The 19,156-nt window shown below is 35.7% G+C and overlaps 1 protein-coding gene across 7 annotated transcripts in view; it reads left to right on the top strand.

Annotated features, from left to right (window-relative positions):
• The window catches only part of PPFIA2 (PTPRF interacting protein alpha 2), a 288,804-nt gene that overhangs the window by 159,258 nt on the left and 110,390 nt on the right, over positions 1 to 19,156 (top strand). For all 7 annotated transcript variants that reach the window (XM_064702003.1, XM_064702001.1, XM_064702002.1 and 4 more), the window contains one exon: positions 14,988 to 15,089. In XM_064702003.1, the coding sequence (XP_064558073.1) occupies positions 14,988 to 15,089 (102 nt within the window). The remainder of the gene's footprint in view (positions 1 to 14,987; positions 15,090 to 19,156) is intronic.

The following is a 19,156-nucleotide window of genomic DNA, read 5'->3' as shown; positions in this document are numbered from 1 at the left end:
CGTTTATCTGCAATAAAGGCCACCCACTGGTCCTCTTGGTGTTGAGGTAAATTCCTATGATAGCTGTGGCTACTTCCAGAATTCTTTTTTAAGCTTCATGCATTTATCATCCTTGTCTGTCTTCTCTGAGCTTCATTTCATGGTAGACATTCAGTGAGTAATCGCACAGAATCAGCAATATTGCAAATTACAGCAAATATTCTTGGAAGAACAAAAAACCAGCAATTTGTATGTGCATTTCTCCCTTTTTCCTTAATAAGTCCAGTTAACCATATGCAGATAATAAAGGTGAATTTTCTAAAATTCATGGTTTTGGTCAAGTCTTCTGAAATACAGAAGTCCTAATAAGAAAATGTCATCAGCAGAGAAAACAAAAATTATGATACTGCACAGAGTAAGGGTGAAGAAGGCATCAGTCATATGGATGATTCTGTCCATTACCTCATTATCTCTCTAATAAACAAAACAAAGATTTGTTTTTTAGATGTTTTACAAAGATATCCATGAAATACTATTCACTTATTACAGAGGTCAACAGAGAATAATTTAAAAGAAATTTTATTAATTTTTTATTTAAAAATTAGGATATATCTAATTTCCTAGGCATAACATCATTTGAAGGTGTAGTGAATGGTGCATGCACGTATATTCATACAGTTTTACATAAGCTATGCAATAACAGACAAATTTTTTTAAATCTCCACATGATTTGTAGAAAAAATTAAAATCAAGTTGATTAGTACCCTGAGGCAAAAGAGAAAAGAAATCTTTATGCAAAGCTCAACATGATCTGAGGGCAAGAATGTTTTCAAGTATTTTATTTCTATGGTTATGAGCTTGCTTGTCTGTGTATCTCAAGTGCAAAGATGGATAGTTTCTTTATGCCTTCTGTTTTTCCAAAATTTCCTCATTCAGTTGTCATGCCTGACGAAGTGGGGTTTTTTGAGCTGAGAAAGAGTTTTGATATGATTGCAATGCTGTGGGATTTGGTTTATTTAGAGTTTGGGGAGTGGAGGGGGTTGGGGTTTTTTCCATAAAGGTCTAAGGGGGTAATGAACATTGAAATGCTGTCACTGCATTTTAATTATTTTAGTCTTTTTTTTTTTTATGCTTTTCTTTTTTTTTTTTTCCCCACTGAATGCAGCTGAAAAATAACTCCAAAATGTAAAGAATTTAAGTACATAGAATACATTTCTTTCTTAGTGCATAAGACATATATATTTCACTTTAAATAAAAATTACTTTCTCATAACATTGCTAATAAAATTTTAGATAATAAAGGCTGGAAATGGAAATTTTAGCCAAGACACAGCTTTACAGAATATTGAAAACCAATTGATTCAAAAAAAGATGAGAAGAAAAAGAGGTGCTGCAAGGTGTTATCTCCAGTTCTGTAATATGAACTGATTTTCTTGCATGCCAGTAGTGCTAAAATAGATGACTACCTACATAAATATCTTTAGGACTTTTAGTAATGTGATGGTTACATGCTAAATATAGTGCAGGCAGAAAGCATTTTGGCACACCAAGTCAGATTTCCAGTTCACCAAGCAGGTCGAGACACCACAGAGGGCTCTGCCCAAGTTTACTGAAGCATTCATTACCTTTCCAAACTGGTTTGGCACCCAGGGAGGGATGTTTCGTGCCAGATTACCCACAGACGGTTTAGAGACGAGCTGTGAGAGAGCTGTGGTGTGTGTGAGAGAGCTGAAGCTGGGCTGAGTTGTGGGTGCATGGCTACAACTGAAGACAGTGTTTTGTGGGATGTAGCCATCAGATGGAAACAAGATGGAAACAAACCACTTTGTTTCTTATTCCCAGGATTCTTTCATTTCTCCTTGCAACAGCCCTTGTCAAGCAATATAAATTTACAAATACTGAGCTAGGTGCCTGAAACTGATATAGCCCACATATTTTGGCTGTATGCTAAATACTTTCTAGACAATTATCTTCTTGTGATGACACAGATTTTAGGGCTTCAGACTGAGAGGATTATGTCTCTAAATCTAAGTTTGTGAAGTATAACATGATTGACGTAATTAGCTGTTTTCTTCACTACACTTGACTAAGTCCCAGTAGTTGTTTTCTCACCAGTGGGAAAGCACATACATTCCCTAGAGAATGAAGAACTGGTGAGGTATCATTTTCTGCAGGATTTATGTGACTATTATAGTGTAAGTTTAGCTTTTTATGAGATTTAGACATATCTGCTGGGAGTATTTAATAGTCTGTATGTGTGCATTTGTGATTGTGCACAATTTCACTAACATATTACCTTAGAAAGATAATTTTTATTTTCTATCTCCTTCATATGACTCCATCGTATTTTGTGGTGGTAGCTGTAATCTTAAATGGAGCTCTTCTGAGCAGAAGAGCTCAAAGTTGTCACATATACTCTGTCCTGAGCATTATCATGTTTATTGTTATTGTCTTGTTTATTTTGTTATCAGTAGACACGATGTAGTAAAAAGGGACAGATGTAACATTGAATTGGTGGTAATGTGGTAGGATAATGAACTTCAAACAGAAACAGGAGCTCTGCAGCACCTCAAAGGCAACTAGAGTTGTTTGAAGTGTAACTTTTGTTTACAGCGCTAGACCTGGATCAGCAAATGTAATTTAGCTTTGAAAGTGATAGTCACACTTCAAACAAGCCCAACTGTTTCTGAAGTATGTGTGCGAAGACTAGGTAGCACAAGTTCCTCTGACACAATCTTTTAGTGAATATTTTAAATAGAAATTTTAAAAATTAATAAATTTCTGTGTTTGTCAATTTCTGATTTTTCCTTTTTCTGGAGAAACATGGATAGTGTTAGGTGGAATCATCTAAATTATATGAAAAATGAACAAAACTTACTTGTAGTTACATATGATGTAGTGTTGATCTGAGGTGATCATACACCTGCTTGGGTAAGTCTGGCAAATCATGCAACAAAACTCAGAGATGTGCATGCATCAAAACAGATAAGTCACCACTTAGAAATCATGGGCTGCATCCCAACTTTGGGGTACTGTTCTTCTGGAAGTCATGCTGTTCTCCTGCATTGCACAGGCCCTGTCAATGCCTGAAGGACCAAGTAACAAGATGTGGACGAAGATGCATGAATTGCCTGGACTCTGAGCAGAATCTGCCTCTGGATCACCTGCCTGCCCAGTGGGCAGCTAAAGAATGTATTGCTGATGAGGCTGTATTTGGATGTAAATGTCCTATTTATTGAACACAATCACTGGAGTCCTACAGAGATCTTGTTTAGCAGAATTTTTCCTCATGTGTTGAGCTACTGCTCTGTTCTGATCTGGTTATGAAGAGATACCCCTGCTCAAATTAAAGTGTAAACAAGATCATGTGACAAACTCAATAATACAGATTTTATTAAACAGTAAATGCGAGTGAAAGAGATAGAAATAGGAGGGGGAGAAGGGGAGAACAGAGAAAGAGACTTTGAAAACCTCCAAGTGTTTTATATGAACTGCCCTCTAGTCTTAGAAAAAAAATAGATGCCCGTGTATGAATGTTAACATTTTAATAATAAACATTTAATTTAAAACATTTTAAATGTTTTTTTATTCCTTTATTTCCATCAAAGGCACAGAGATTAATAGGATCTTTGTTGCTTATGCAATTTCTAATACAGAATACACCATTTCTTAATTTGATTTTCTTGGCATCTGTAAATACATTGTGTATTTTTCCTTAGGAAAAAGTCTATGCTAGTAATCACCAGTTCATCATATTTCCTGATGAAGAACATCTGTGACTAATTACCTTGTTTTCACCACTGAAGTTTTTTAATTTTATTGCAGTAGTACAACAGAATGAAAGATTGCTGTTAAAAACATCCCTGTATGAAACAAGATTCAGTACATATCCCAAGCAAAATTGGGATTCCTTCATGAGATACATATTTGTAATTTGTGATTAGCTAAGTCTTAGCTGGGCTTACTGGAAAGAGAGCAAGTCAATATATGAAGGAAAAGTCATGTTTTCAGTTACCAAACAGAAAGCAGATCAGTGAAATCCATGGTTTAAATTATCTCCAGCACACACATCAAGAAACTACTATCTGGAAATGCAGTGTATATATATGTATACATGTATACTATGTGTATGTATACAATATACATTGTAGTCATCTAAGTTAAAGGATCTGCAAATAAAGTGGAATTCACTTCTGTGAAACCATATATACGGGTTCATTTTCGTGGACTCAAAAAATGAAAATATCTTCCAAATCTCATTTGTGCCACCTTTGTCCATTGCAACAAGACCCTAAGCCCTCACAGACATTTGCCTCAGTTGTCAGTGGAGGTGTGTCACCACACTATTCCTGCATGGCCAGCCTTGTTGCTGAATTATTCTTACAGAGGCTTTTCCTAACACTGCGTTGAACTGCTTCAGCAGCAGTTTAACCTTGTTGTGTCTTGGGACACTTGTCTTGTTGTCTTCCCGAAGAACCAAACCCCCATAAAGCTCCAGGTGAGCACTAGCACCTATAAGAATGGGATAATTGCTAGCAATTTTTTTTTTTTTTTTTTTTTTGGAGGGGCAAGAGGGATGGCAAGATTATTTCCCCCAGGGTTACAATTATGAAGTGATCCCTGATCACCAGTTGTATTTGGGAGCTTTATTTACTTCTCACAGTGAAGCTTTAGTTCTGCTGGGACAGGTCAGACCAGAAGAAGCCATCTAGAATTCAGAAGAGGTATTTTTTCCAATTGTATTTATAGAAACCCTACAGAGGGAAAAATAAAAGGAATTCAAAGGTGCAGTTCCTTTTAACCCAAAAGATATAAATGGACATAAAAGATATAAATGACAGATCAGTCACATACTGAAAGTGCATTTATTCACTTTTGCTGTTCTTGGGTAACCAGCTTGCATACAGAACATCTAATATTTGCATCCTTAAGGGTCCATTAGCAATTATTCTTGCCAGGAACAGATCAAATATAGTTTATACAAAAAGATCGGTTGGTGGATAAAGTAATTTAGTAGATTCTGTAAAAATCTTTCTCTGACAAAAAACCAAAAAACTCCAACTTTTAAAGTTTTTTTTTGTTAGAATCTTGTATGATTAACACTGAAGTTTGAAAGTTATTAAAAATAATAAAATTAGGCATTAGAATTTGCACTTCTTCATCCTCTTTTTCTGTAGTTTTACACTTATTAAATTCATGAAAAAAATTGGAAACTGGAAAACAGCAAATTTCTGGAAGGAAAATTAAATAAATTTAAAGTATTAAATTATTTAACATTAATTATTTGGTATAAATTCTGAAAGGGTAAAAAGTATGATTTTACTGTGTAGGGAAGGTTGGGTTCTGAATCAGAACAGGGGACTTGCTGACCTATTAATAATAACTGAATGTGTGATCATGGATAAAATTTACCCAGAGACAATGCTGAGAAAGCAGAGAATGAGACAAGTGTCAGGACAGTTACAGAAAATGAGAGAGAAGAAAAGGTCATGCTGTGTTTTGTCAAGTTTGCCTGGAAGAAAACAACAAGTTGCTCTGGGGAGAAGTAAATTGAAGCTATGAAAGTAAAGTTTGGAAAGTGAGTCAGGGATGCTAAAAAACGACTAGACTAGGAATCTGGAGTTGACACCAAAAAAAGCTGCACATTCCTTTTCCACTATCATAATAGAAGACATATTCTCTTTATTGGTAGGTCTGTGTTGCTTCTTATAGTCACCCTTCATATATCCTCTCTGTCAGGATTTATTTTAGGTTATTTCTTAGGGCCATGTACTGACCTCAATCTGCCTCGTAATGAGGGTTGTATGTGTGCATTGATGTGCTGAAGCCATTGTACAGTCTGTAAAGCACTTCAATAATTTGCATATTGTGCAGGCTTGTTCTTTTTATAACTTTGTGTTTATTTTAAATTGGGGGGGAAAAAAATGAAAAAAGTAGGATGGTAAGTATAAAATCAGACTGTGCTGGCATTGGGAGGTTGTAGTCTTGTATTTCAGTGCAGCAGTTTATCATGTGCTTATGCTAGTGCTCTGTGACCATTTCACATTTTAAATAATTATATATCTGGAAAAATAAATAACTGATCAATTGGAATAAAATCAATCCCACTTTCCATAAATTTATTTTTTAAAATAGTCATAGTCTGTCATTTTAAACCATATTTTGCTATTTTTATTTTTTGATAGATGAGAATTTTCCAACTGTAGAGGAGTAAATTGGTATCTGTATTTATGTAGTATAATATTTAATCAATAAATGCATATTGTATAAATATCTTTTATGCAAAAAGGCATCACTTGAAAATGATGATAGGCTGTAGTCTGCAACATAGCTATATCTGGAAATCATTTATTTACTTCTAGAAAAAGTGAATATGAATATTTATAAAGCAAAGGCATTAATTATTAAAGGAAAAAAAGTTGATGGTATAATTCCTCTTATTATATAGCTGACTCACTTCCATGCTACAGTAGTATGATTTAAGCAAAAAATCCCTACAAACTAATGAGACTTTCATCCCTCTTCTGGAAAGTGTGCTGCCATCATGTTGCACATGAGTAGTACTTCCACAGAAACCTGTCCAGTGTGTATAGTAAAACATTCTGAATACACCTTGTAAGCCAGTGTGCAAGTTTCCTCATACACTGTATATAAGATTATGAGCTTTTTAAAAGTCACACACTTGAATTACACATTCAGCTTTATTATGTTTGCAGATGTTTATATGAGTGATGGTTTATCCCATCCCTTTTCAGTAGTAGTCTGACAGATGTTTAACTTGCTTATGGACCCTCTGTGTGCCCATCAGTTAGGAACAAAGCACTAAAGACACAATTAGTGTTATTTGAAAGTAGCAGGGTGTGTCATTCACTGTGATATCTGTTCCAAACCAAACCAATCTAGTTTACGTGATCTGCAAGACAAGAGACCTTTAAATTTTCAATCTACCTTTCTTACAGGGAAATAAAAAAGCCTTTAAGTTCCATGTTGTTTACGGGAGAATGGTATAATTGGATTGGCTATGTTATAAGAAAATATTAAAAAGTATTAAAAAGCTATATTTTTATAATTATAATGTATCTGCTTTTTTTGAGGGGTGGAGGCTGTCAAGTCCTTTGAAGCCTAAAGCTTTTATCAGGCTTTAGCCTGATACTAGGGATTACAAATAAATAAGGTGAACTTTTGTCATCTTCTGTCTTGTGCTTGAGACAGTTTCGTAAGCTTTTTCCAATTTACATCTCTTATAATCTGAAGAGTCTCATAGAAAACAGGAAATTCTAGATTAAAAAAGAAAAAATCTGATTTATGCCTTTTTTCCCCCCTTTTTCTTCTGCTTTATTGTTACTGTAACTATTTTAACAGATCAAAATAATAGATATTCCTTGTTTCTAAAATAGGTTTAGCTGGTGTCATGCAAAATTGTAAATTTTAAAATTTACAATTTTACATGGCAAACTTGGGAAATAATGGAAAATAGTTTTGTGTTTGACTGTGTGGCACTGATTAGAGAGTGATACATGGATCCATCTTTGTGTTTATATTGCTAAAACCATATTAATTTTATTCATATTATTATTGTCTTAGATTCAAGTGAAAACTACCATGGCATATTTGTGCCCATATCTTCTGTCTCCAGTGTCATATTTCTTCCTGAAGTAATCCTGTGTGGGAAAATCATTGCCAGAATCTGAGCCATTGCCATAATACTCATGTTGCTGTGGAGATTCTCTTAGACTTCAAAAATCTGATGGAATTAATATTTATGAGATGTAGTAGCAAAAATTAGGCAGATTACATCAGAAGTCCTGACAGGGGTATGTTCTTCCCATTACCTTTGAATTTCCCATTATCTAGAATGGCTGTCACTTCAACTAACGTGTAAGCAGATGCATTTTAAAGCTTCTTTCTGATTGAATTTTGAAATATAATTTTGAGTACTGTGGTACTCTTGTTCTAAAACATCATGAAATAACATGATGCAGCTAATGGATTTAGGTGACATTTCTATAAAAGTCAGGTTACATAGGTCACAAAGCAACACTAAAATGTTTATATCCATATCAATAAGTTTGAATTATCTTAATCAAATACATAAACTTATTTGGCAGAATCCTCAGTTCTCTATTACTATTTTGAGTTCTTTTCTAGAAATAAGTTTTTGGGGCTTTTTTGTGGGGTTTGTTTTTCAGGTACTGAAAAGGTATCTGAGTGTTTTTCTTTTTACTCAAAAAAGCATTTCTATCTTACTCTGGGAACACAGTCATCATAGTAAATTACTTATTCACAGTATCAGGCCATGCACAGAGAGACTATAGCCTGAAATGATTTCCTCTACCCAGAAGGGGATGTCTGAATAAGGAAATATTTGCAAGACTTAGCTCAGAATCTGATGTCGATTCAACTGACTATTTAAGGAAGGAATTCTTCTTGATGAAAAGCTAATGTAACAGTTCTGCATTTGCCCAATTTTATGTTCAGTGAATGTATTGGAATTATTAATTCTTATAGATGTTTACATGGGCTCTGAGCCTCTGAAATGTTTCACTTTCTTCCAAGAGCGCTGACTGTGTGCTTCTGTGTGGGTAAATGGCTACACATTTCAAACCTTCAGTCACTGCCCACATTTCTGAAAACAAAAAACATTAAAAGTGGGGTCTCAAGTCCACAGTGTTACTGAATGTCATGGTTTTCAGCCCAGCTGGAGGTGAAACACCACAGATCCACTCACTCAACCTCCCCTCTGTCATCCCTCCACCCTGGTGGAATGGGGAGAATTGAAGTAAAAAATGTTTGTTGAACAAGAACAGTTTAATAAGTGAATCTAAAATACAATACTAATGGTGAATGAGAATAAGAAAAGGAATAAGAATAAGAGTGAGAGTAAGAATAAGAATGTGAAGAAAACAAGTGATGCACAATGCAGGTGCTCACCTCCCTCTGAAGAGTGCCAGGCTCCCCTTCCTGAACCCAGATCAGGATCAGGCACCCTTTCAGCAGCTCCCACCAGTTTGTATACTGGGCATGACATTCTGTGGTGTCTCTTTGGTCAGTTCAGGTCACCTGTCCCAGCTGTGCTCCTCCCCAGTTTCTTTGGTTTACCTCTTCACTGGCAGAGCATGAGAAAAGGAAAAATATGGGTCCTTGACTTACGATTAACAAAATTTAGCCAAAAATTAAAACATCAGCATGTTATCAACACCATCCTCATTCCAAATCCCAAACACAGCACTCTAACAGCTCCTGGGAAGAAATTAATTCTACCCTAGCTGAAAACAGGAGACTCAGTTCTCTCTCTCACCTAACAGAAATCTTGTTGTCATCTTAGAATAAACAAGAAGTGGTTGGAAAAGACTCTAAAATCATTGAGTCCGGTTGTTAACCCTACACTGCCAGTTCCACCACTGAATCATGTCCCTAAGATCCACATTCACATGTTTTTCAAACACTTGCAGCAACGTTGATTCCACCCCTTCCCTGCTTAGCTTTTTCCTAAAATCCACTCTATACCTCCCCAGGTGCCACTCTTTGTCTTCCTTTGTCAATTCAGGGAACTCTCAGGTTGTGACACTTAAGCCTACTTCCCACATTTTAGATTGCAGACCCCTAAGCAACCTAAACCAGTGCTGGTAAATCCTTAATAACTTGAAGCACAATTAATGTTTCTGGAAGAACCACTGGAAGAGCCAATGCCTGTGAAGAAGAATTACTCCTTATCTGTGTAAGCGAGTCACAGTAACACTCAGTTCATATTAAAGCCAAAGTAGTTCAACGTGATGTGGCCAACCCACATCATATGGCAGCTAATTTTTTTGAAGGGGTGGTTAAAAAAATAATTCCAGTGCCTAAAAATATGAAAAACAGAGACTAAATCAGTTTTTCTTACATTTATTTGTGGAGAAATACAGAAAACACTACACAAACATCACAGTGTAAACGACTCTGATATTTTTAAGGGATTAATTCAGAGACTATTCTACGGTTTTGAAAGTTTTGCTTTTTCATATTAATAGATCAAAATTTTAGTCCTGAGGTCCAAACAGATTTCCATTTTTTTTTACCCAGGTCCTGGTATAATGCAGTATTTCAGGGTACATGTCCAACCTAAAATTTATGTGCAAATGAACTCTCATTTTGAGCAGTAATGTAACAATGAACATTTTAGACAACTGACACCAAACACATATGTTTAAAACAGAGAATCATGGAATCATTCAGTGACCTGAATTGGAAGAGACTTTAAAGATCATTTAGTTTCATGGGCAGGTTTCTGTAAGCCCCCATTTCTGTAGCCCAGGTTTCTGTAAGCCCCATCCAGCCTGGCCTTGAACACTATTAGGGATGGGGAAAATCTTTCATTCAACCTATTTTAGAATCAAGGAATATTTATTATGACTTCTCTGTAGCAAGAAGATAAATAGTGAATTATGTTCAGATTTTTTTTGTACTTTGCTCTGTTAATAAGAGTCAGCAAGGATGAAGTCTGTGTTCTGCCAAAATTGCTAAAATAAATCCTTGGTCATTTAAAAGGCATGGAGAATTTCCAAGAACATATCCAGTGACAGAATATTAAGAAAGAAGATATCTTTTTTCCTCCCCCCTGCCCCCAACAGATTGGATGAAAACTTACTATATAAAATGTTAAAAGAGGTAATTGTAGTAGATAGTGATTTCTGCTAAATGAATTGCATCTAAATATTTAGGAAAGCAAATTGGTTGACATAGCTTGTGTTGAATGTAAAATAGAAATTATAAACCCCTACCATTCTTCTTCCGTGCAGATATTAGTTCACTCATTCATTCCTGAAATGAGCTGTGATTTAATGATGAAAAATCCAGAGGAGGAGATTTTAAGCTGAATCTCCTCACTGTCTCCAAAACTGAATTTTATGTGTTTTTAATTTAGGGGGTTTTTTTTAAGTTACTGTCACAAAATTTCAATTTTATTTCAGTATTTTTTGTGGGGATGATGATGAGAGACTGTGTTTTCATTTCAGCTCAATTTGGACTGGATCATATTCTGAACAGTTAAGAATCAGAGATACAAGTTCTCATAATTTCTGTGGCATACCCTCAACTTGGAGACAAGTTATGTATGTTTATGTGTATTTGGTCATAGAAAATAAACCTTGCAGGCTTTTCCTGGGAACAACAAGCAATGAGAGCAGGATTTCTTGAACCAGCCCCTAGAGGCAGAAATTTAATGGAAAGAGAGATGTGGGATGCCTCCCCTGCCCAGTCCTGCTGCCAGCACATCTGGCAGTGCTGCCAGCCTTCCTGTCCTGATGGCATCCTGCTTTCTCAGGCACCCTCCAGCCTCTGCTCAAACTGTATTTCAGCTGCTTCACCAGGGAAGTCCTTGAGTTTTGCTTATTGGTAACTCTTAGTGGTCCTTTTCGTGACTACAGGTTTCTGTTGAATTAGTTTTCAAGGCTTAATTTCATAGGTCGAGTGTTAAGAGAAAAAGACAAGCTGCAGTTAAGACAGGCTCTGAGATTATGTTTATTCAGATGAGGAAAACAATGCTCATTCTCAGGTTATTTATCTTGAAAAAATTGCAAACATCTTGATGTCATGGTATACTATAAAGCCAGTGCTATCAACTGGATAATTTTCATAGAATTTTAATTCAGTTCAGTTCTTAATTAGCTTTACTGCCATATAGCTTCTATATGAGCTTTAAGAGTGCAGTTGTGCCTGTCAACTCCTATTAGTTATGCAACAGATATTACCTTCAGGGCTCCCAAAGTATGACTGACTGTCGTGGTCACTGACCATGCAAGATTTATGCTGCAAACAGTAATTCCAGATGACAGTATTCCCTTGATCCCTGTATATTTATACGAGGGAATTGCATGAGCAGAGGTCATTATCATCACATGTCATTTATTACATAACTGGGTGTTATGTTAAAACAAAAATATGCTTTGCTTGGCATAGAACCTGTGGGGGGAAAAAAATGTTTCCTGGAGCATTGCCTGTTGGGATATCTTGGATAAAATATTTTAAAAATAAGTTTTACATATCGTTTTGGAAGTATTATTTGAAAGTTGTGAGGTGTTATCCTAGTTATTAATTTATGAAAACAGATGTGAGAGAAATAATAACTTGTAAAGCTCTGGGGAAAACTCCATTTACTTTGAGACTTTCCCTGTAAAAGGCTTCTGATATAAACAGAAGGAATAAAGCCTCTTTCTGCCATCATTCAACTCAGAGAATTCCAAGCTCTTGATGAATGAACAGTCTCTAGTATTTCAGATGAAGTTGGCCACTTGAGTTCCAGACACATAAATAGGTGACTGCTTGTTGTACGTGCTTACACTGCAGTTATGTCAAAAGCACAGAGAAATTTCAGAGAGCAGCAGCAACAACTGAATAATTATAGGCTTGAAAGGACAAGGTTGACCATTCAAGTAGCAAAGTCTAAAACAGTGGACACAGGTAGCCCAGCTAAAGTAAATGCTAATAGATGTTGTGAATATGAACTGAAGGTATTTGAAGGCTGAAACCACATTATATTAGGTAGGAGACTCTCTGGGAGCAGAATTTTGAGTAATGATTTGATTAAAAGCAAGGAAAACTTACCCTGATGACCAGACAAGATTACCCTAAGAATAGACTCCATGCTGCTCAGCAAACTAGTAGGAATTTCATTCCTTTGTTATTTGAGATTATATGAACCAAAGCATTAGAGATTGTACTGGAAACAGGCTCACCTTGGCACAACAAAGATATGCAATTTGATAAACATGTCTTTTTTTACTCACAAAGAAAGCAGCAAATGCATGTTACCAGACTGGTTTGCCTTACTGTAGTTTAGAGCTCAAACTGTAAGTCACAGATGACATTTGTTATCCTTTCCACCACCTGTCACCCATCCGGATGCCCAAGCATATGCCAAAGTATCTATTTTAATTCCAGCTGAAACAATACCAAGAAATGATAAAACATAAACACAACAACATACTCTATGGATTTCACTGAAAGTTTATTCTGTGAGACTCTGAAAGTATTATGGACACTAATCTTGTGTAAATTAGCAACAAGAGCTCCACCCTGAAGGACTGTAGAGAAATATGTGTGTGTGTGTGGTTTTGTGCTTCAGAATTCTCAGTCAATGTGAGTGGAGATCATTAGCTTTTTATTAACTATGATTTTTTTTTGTTCAGTTCATTACTTGCAACCTTTAGTACAGGAGATTTTCTAAAAAATCTGTACAGAATAACACTGCTGGACTGGTAGTTTCTGAATCCTAGTTCAAGACCTACAGGCAGAAGTTTTAATGATACTTTTGAAAAGGAAGGGAAGAGTGTTACAATATAAATCTCATTTTCAAAGCTAAGCTAAGGGTTTTGACATCAAAATGTACTGTGTAACCTTAAATGTACCTGACCACTAGGATGTGAAAAGCAAATACTGATTAGAAGGTAGGACACAAAACTTCATTGTATAGTTCATGTAATCTATAGCCAGTGTCTAAAACAAAATCCATTGAGGATATCAGAACAACATTCTCCTTCTTATCATGGAATTTGCATGGAGGTCTGCCGTGCTTGCAGTTCTGGCTGCTGAAAAATAGGGAAAAAAAAAAGCACTCTTAGTTACATGTTTTCAGAATAGAACTTGAAATTTATTTGAATAACTTTTAACATATATTACCATATCCTGTTAACTATATAAAATCTTGACTGTAACAGAATGGGACTAGGAATACCCATGAAAGTTCTGTCGAACACCTATTTATTTCAGATAAAAGCTGCTTTCTGTAACTTGAGGAGAAGCAGCAAACTAAGCCCCTTTGAGATCATCACTAGCTTTTGTCTTAAATAAGTAGATTTAGTCTCAGCTTCATCCTACTGGCTCAGAAGATAAACCACCTGGACATGTTTGTTTTTTGGGTTTTTTTTTAACTGCTTTCTCTTGGAGTGCAGTTTAACTGCTTACTTATGGGCTGGTGGGCTCCTATGCACTGACTGTTCTGGTAAAATAAAAATTAACTTTGTATTTAAAAATATGTATGCATCTTTGTTAAACAGCAATGCTGTTCAAGACATTTTTTTTCTCAAAACATGAGAACAAATTTTAAAGGCTTTTCATCCTTTACCTTACTGTATCTGTGAGATATGTAGCATCTTTTTACTATAAAGGATAAAATTTGCCGCTAGAGCTTAGTATATCTTATGTCTGTCAAAATAAACAATATGGAGTAAAACCTTTTCCCCATTAAAATTAATGACAACTCTACATTTGCCCTTTGTACAGAGAAAAATTTATGTATATTGTTGAAGAGTTACAGCAATTCAAGACATTTTAATAGTAGTTTTGACAAGTAAAAGATGTTTTTCAGAATACCTATTAGTTGCATTCATAAAACTTAACATCAGGAGCAGCTTAAAATTCAGTTTCATTTTATGTTGTGAATTCGTAGAAAATTCATTCCAACCAAAAACTATTGTTCTGAGTCTTCACAGCCTTTCAGTATAACGGCTGAATACATTTTAATGGTTAACTTCAATATCAAGAATATTTTTTTCACAGCTCATATAGTACTTATGTTAATTTAATATTAGGTAGATTTTGGTTAGTGAATACCTTAACTTTCTTCTCACATGCCATGTTGGAAAGGCTGCCCTACGGAGTGGCAGGAATGCTCCTCAGTGGGTATGTTGAGTTGAACCTCCTTATGTGTGAAGTGTGGTGTCTCTGTTGGTATGAAATTGGCCAGTTCTGTTCTCCTTCTGGTGTGATAGCTTCTGATAGCTTAGGTATGGGAGATGTTGCCATCATTTTGAATCTTCTTTTGTTTCTAAACTTAAATCAGTAGTTACCTTTTATTAGCTATGTCTAGACTTGAAATTATTTTAGTAGTCGCTGAAGCTTACATATGCTATTTTAGATTGTGTTGATGATGTCTAAATATTATTTAAATCCTCAAACTCTATAATGCACATGGATTTGATTATCCTAGTGTTTACATCTTGAGTAACGTCCTATATCATTTTATTCTACAGGAATTTGCTGCACTGACTAAAGAATTAAATGCATGCAGGGAACAGCTGCTTGAAAAAGAGGAAGAGATTTCAGAACTAAAAGCTGAAAGAAACAACACAAGAGTAAGTACATAGCAGACCTTTTCTGGATATCATGTGTGTTTAAACTTACATACAAATCTAGAACTTAATTTCTATGAATAAGAAGACAAAAAATCCAGCATTTTCATGAGTAAAGAAGATTCTAAGTTGCAGGACATATCTACCATGCTACAGTCCTGATGGAAATGAGTGAGTTAGCTAGATATATTGCAAACAGTTACAATTACAGGAGATTTAATATGTAACATGGTAAGATCATTCAGTTTAAATGTCTTTTAAAGCAGGGGATTCATGCAGCCTTCCAAGCCTGACTGGCCTGCACATATCCTCATCTCTTAGCAAGGCAAAAGGCAAGGTTACAACAAGTTTTGCCTTGTGCCTTGGATTTAATCTGAATAAGGATGAGATGAAGGCTGCCACACCTACCACAGGCAGTCTGTTGTTTATTCTACATGCAGCCTCGTAACCCTTGAAGAAAATGTCAACTGAGGGGGAAAAAGATTCAGTCCTGAAATTTATCATGTTCTGCTTCAATCAGAAATACTATTCTGTCCAGGAACAAGAATATATGATACAGCACCTTCTGAAAATTCTCAAATGATGGACAGAATTGTTTTCAGAATAAAAAAATTGCATGTAAAATTGTCTGGGCAAAAGCAGAATTTGTCTAGAGGGTAGCAGAGGAGACTTTATAGTGTTTGTGGAAAGGTGTGAGAAAAGAGATGGAGTAGTCCCAGATCAGGTGGGAGTCAGGCTGGTAGTGAATATGCAAAATAGATCTCAGAGGCTGAACACCAAGGATGACTTCTAATATCCATATTTTGTTCTGTGATCTGTGTAACTTTTCCCATTTTCTTATTCTTAATAAGCTAATAATAATACTTTGGGTGCTCTGCTAATATCTCTTCTTTGTCATCTAGTTTGCATTTTGAAGAGAATCTAACGGTATATATGCCAAAAGACCTGAGAGAGGGCCTTTCTCCCTGCTTTTTCTTCCCAGCACCATAGAGTGCCATAGAGTTTAGAAATTCAAGGGAGGACAGATGAAATGGATGCCTACAAAGAAGCAAAGTTTACCCATCTACCTCTGTTCACAAAGTTCTTAGAGGTGATGGTTTGGAAAATCTTACAGGAGGTATAGGTGAGACCTACTTTTTCTCCCATTAATTAATTAGTTAATTTTGAGAAACATGTAGGAATTGCACTGCATTTTCCAGGTTTGGCAAATCATGTCAGCTGAAGAAAACTCTGAAGACTTTCTATAGGTGCTTAAATTATCAGTAACTCCTACATGTGTATTATTTTTGTATTTAATAAAAAAATACTTTATCCATTTCACTCAAAAGCCCACTGAACACCAGCTTAATTTGTTAAAACTGCAGTGCACCAATATCTATGTGGGTCTGATATAAGCAGTGCAGACTAGCAAAAATTCCAAAACAGCCTAGTAGCCTAAGATAGTCTTGTCAGAGAACTGTGAGAGAAAAGAAAGATGACTCAACTGCAAGTCATCTCCTAAATCAGACTGATCTCTGTCATAGGCAGTTTTTTTGCCGGGCAAGAAGCTTAAAGATCATCCATTCCAATGTTTCTTGTGCTATGTAAAGGAAAAATCCGTAAGAGGTTTTCCAGGAGAGCTAATATCAACAAATGGGAGTTACAGTGTTATAATCCTTGCAAGTCCTTGCAGATAAAATTAGTAAATGCCAACAGTGTGTTTTCAAAATGAGGATGAAGCTAGAGATCAAAATGTTTAGGCTATGAAAATATACAGGGAATGCAGATGTTACAGCAAACCAGGGCAAGACAGAGTCCTAATATTAATGGGGAAGGAGATAGAAAAAATGCAGAGACATGCCTTACCCTGACCTAGCATTTTCATTAATAAGTTATTACCCCATCATGTCATATTTATGTTCTTGCCAGGCGTTAAGCTGCCATATACTACAGCATATCCCTGAGTTAGCTGTAATACTCATGCTGTCTTCTATAGGGATGCTCCTTTGGTAGGGAAAGATGAGTATTTTAGATGCAAAACTGTTGTTTCCAACACAGCCTCAGTGATGTGCTAGTGATGAGATTTCCAGCAGCACTCGTTGGGAAGGCATTGCCTATAAAGAGGCACTTAAGCAAACTGAAATTTATGGCGTAATTGGTGCAAAACAGCATTAATATTTTGTGGGGAAAAAAATTGCTCCATATTTTTTCTGTTGGTTTAGCAAGGATTCTAATAAAATAATAATATTTGGAGAACCACTGATACAGTTTCACAGTAAGAAAATTAAATGTCTTCTCTCATGTATACATAATGCATCTTTTACATTGATCTAATGGTCACACTTAAGCCAGCCCTAGCTTGGCTGCATTAGTGAGACTAACCTGACCCCTCAGGACACACTCATGCATAACCACCCATAGTGGAACTACTCATGACAGCCACTTTGTTCCAAGTAGCACTTCCTGCTGCTTTTATGTGAAAATGATCAGTTACCAATCGAAGCTTTTGGATTTTTTAAATCCAACCTTTTATCTCCTAGAGGTAACAGCAAAATGATACTGTCTGATTTGTCCTGCTTCAAACTGAATATCAGCAGAAAGGAATGAAAGTGGCAATTTTGTCAGGTCCTGAGTGCACACCAGCCCTCCACGTCCCCTTTACATTTTCAATTTTGTCTAACTGGCAGTATTTTACTTACTCTAGACCCCCACCTATGTGTTTCTTTATTTTCTGGCAACAGCCTCACACAGTTTTTGCTCATCACATGAACAAAAAAACACAAAATTGATTTCACATCCTGATTTCCCACTCTGTAGTAGTGGGAAATCACTTTCCCAAGCTGTAGTAGTAGACCTTGATGGTAACATGTATTAGAGAGAGATCATGGTGGAATTACATTCTTTGGGACACATACACTTCCAATCTCAGCCAAAATACCAGAAACTAAACCTTACCCCGGTATTTAATCAAGTTTCTACTCAATCCTTCTAGCAGCATTCTTAGGCGTTTGAAGTTGAATGTATATTTTTGCTTCATATGATAATTAACTTTTTCTGACATATTACAGTAGAAATATTTTCATGTTAAGAACGAAGCTGGCAACTCAATTTATCAATGCACGAGGCAGAGTAGAAAGTGTAGGAGCGCTGATTGTGTGGCCTTGCTGACGGGCAGCCAGGCAGGTTCTCTCTGGAAGACCTTTCTGTGGGACTTGGAAAACAGATACAAGTGTGCCTCAATAGAAATTCTTACACTTATTTACCTGGATATTCTCTAGATAGAATGATCACATATAGCATGTAGAAGGATTGCCTCTTTTCTGAAGCTGGAGGATGAGTCAGTGTGATCTCGTATGTTATTTAATGGAAATTATAAAATAACACTACTTTGGCTGTTTAAATTAAAATGAAACTATTTTTGTCTTAGTTTGTATTCTTTAAAAGTAGAAAAAAATGCATGGGACTACCTTGTTAGATCCGAGTACTATTATGAGAAAATTTGGGGATTGGTTTGGTAGCTGAAAAAAATATGATATGCTACTGCTATTGATTAATCTGATTATGGATTTTTCCCTACAACAACAAAAAAGTGCCAGACACATACATGTGCTTTTTACATAAAGCATAAATTTTTTACTCTAATTGGTCTGAAATATTTTACTTCTAACAGTTTTGAAACAAAAAGAATTATACCTGTGTACATAAATGAAACAGCATTAACAGAGTGTCATTAACTCTCTTTTGCTCCATGCCCTAGGAGATTAAATACTTATTAAAGTGAACAAGGCTGATTTAGATCTAATTTTATTCATATTTTATTGTCCCTATTCCTTATTGAAGGGTTTATGAAACATCTTCAATTATGCACTGCAGTCTCATTATACCTGCAGATCAGGACTTAACCCTATATTCTATGATTCAAATTCCCTTCTACTGTATTGAGAAACTCTAAAAATATATTTTTTGTAGTGTGGTTTTACCTATTTTAGCTTGTTTTCTCATAGGTCCTTTTAATTAAACCAGTTCCATAGGTGCTGAAAATAAATCAAGTACTCTATTTCTTTTTTAAACATGAGGAATTCTTACAGTCT

Source organism: Zonotrichia leucophrys, chromosome 1A, assembly GCF_028769735.1.
Source record: "Zonotrichia leucophrys gambelii isolate GWCS_2022_RI chromosome 1A, RI_Zleu_2.0, whole genome shotgun sequence".
NCBI classification, from domain to species: domain Eukaryota; kingdom Metazoa; phylum Chordata; class Aves; order Passeriformes; family Passerellidae; genus Zonotrichia; species Zonotrichia leucophrys.
Note: the sequence above shows the minus strand (reverse complement) of the source record. Positions and strands in the feature narration are given on the sequence as shown.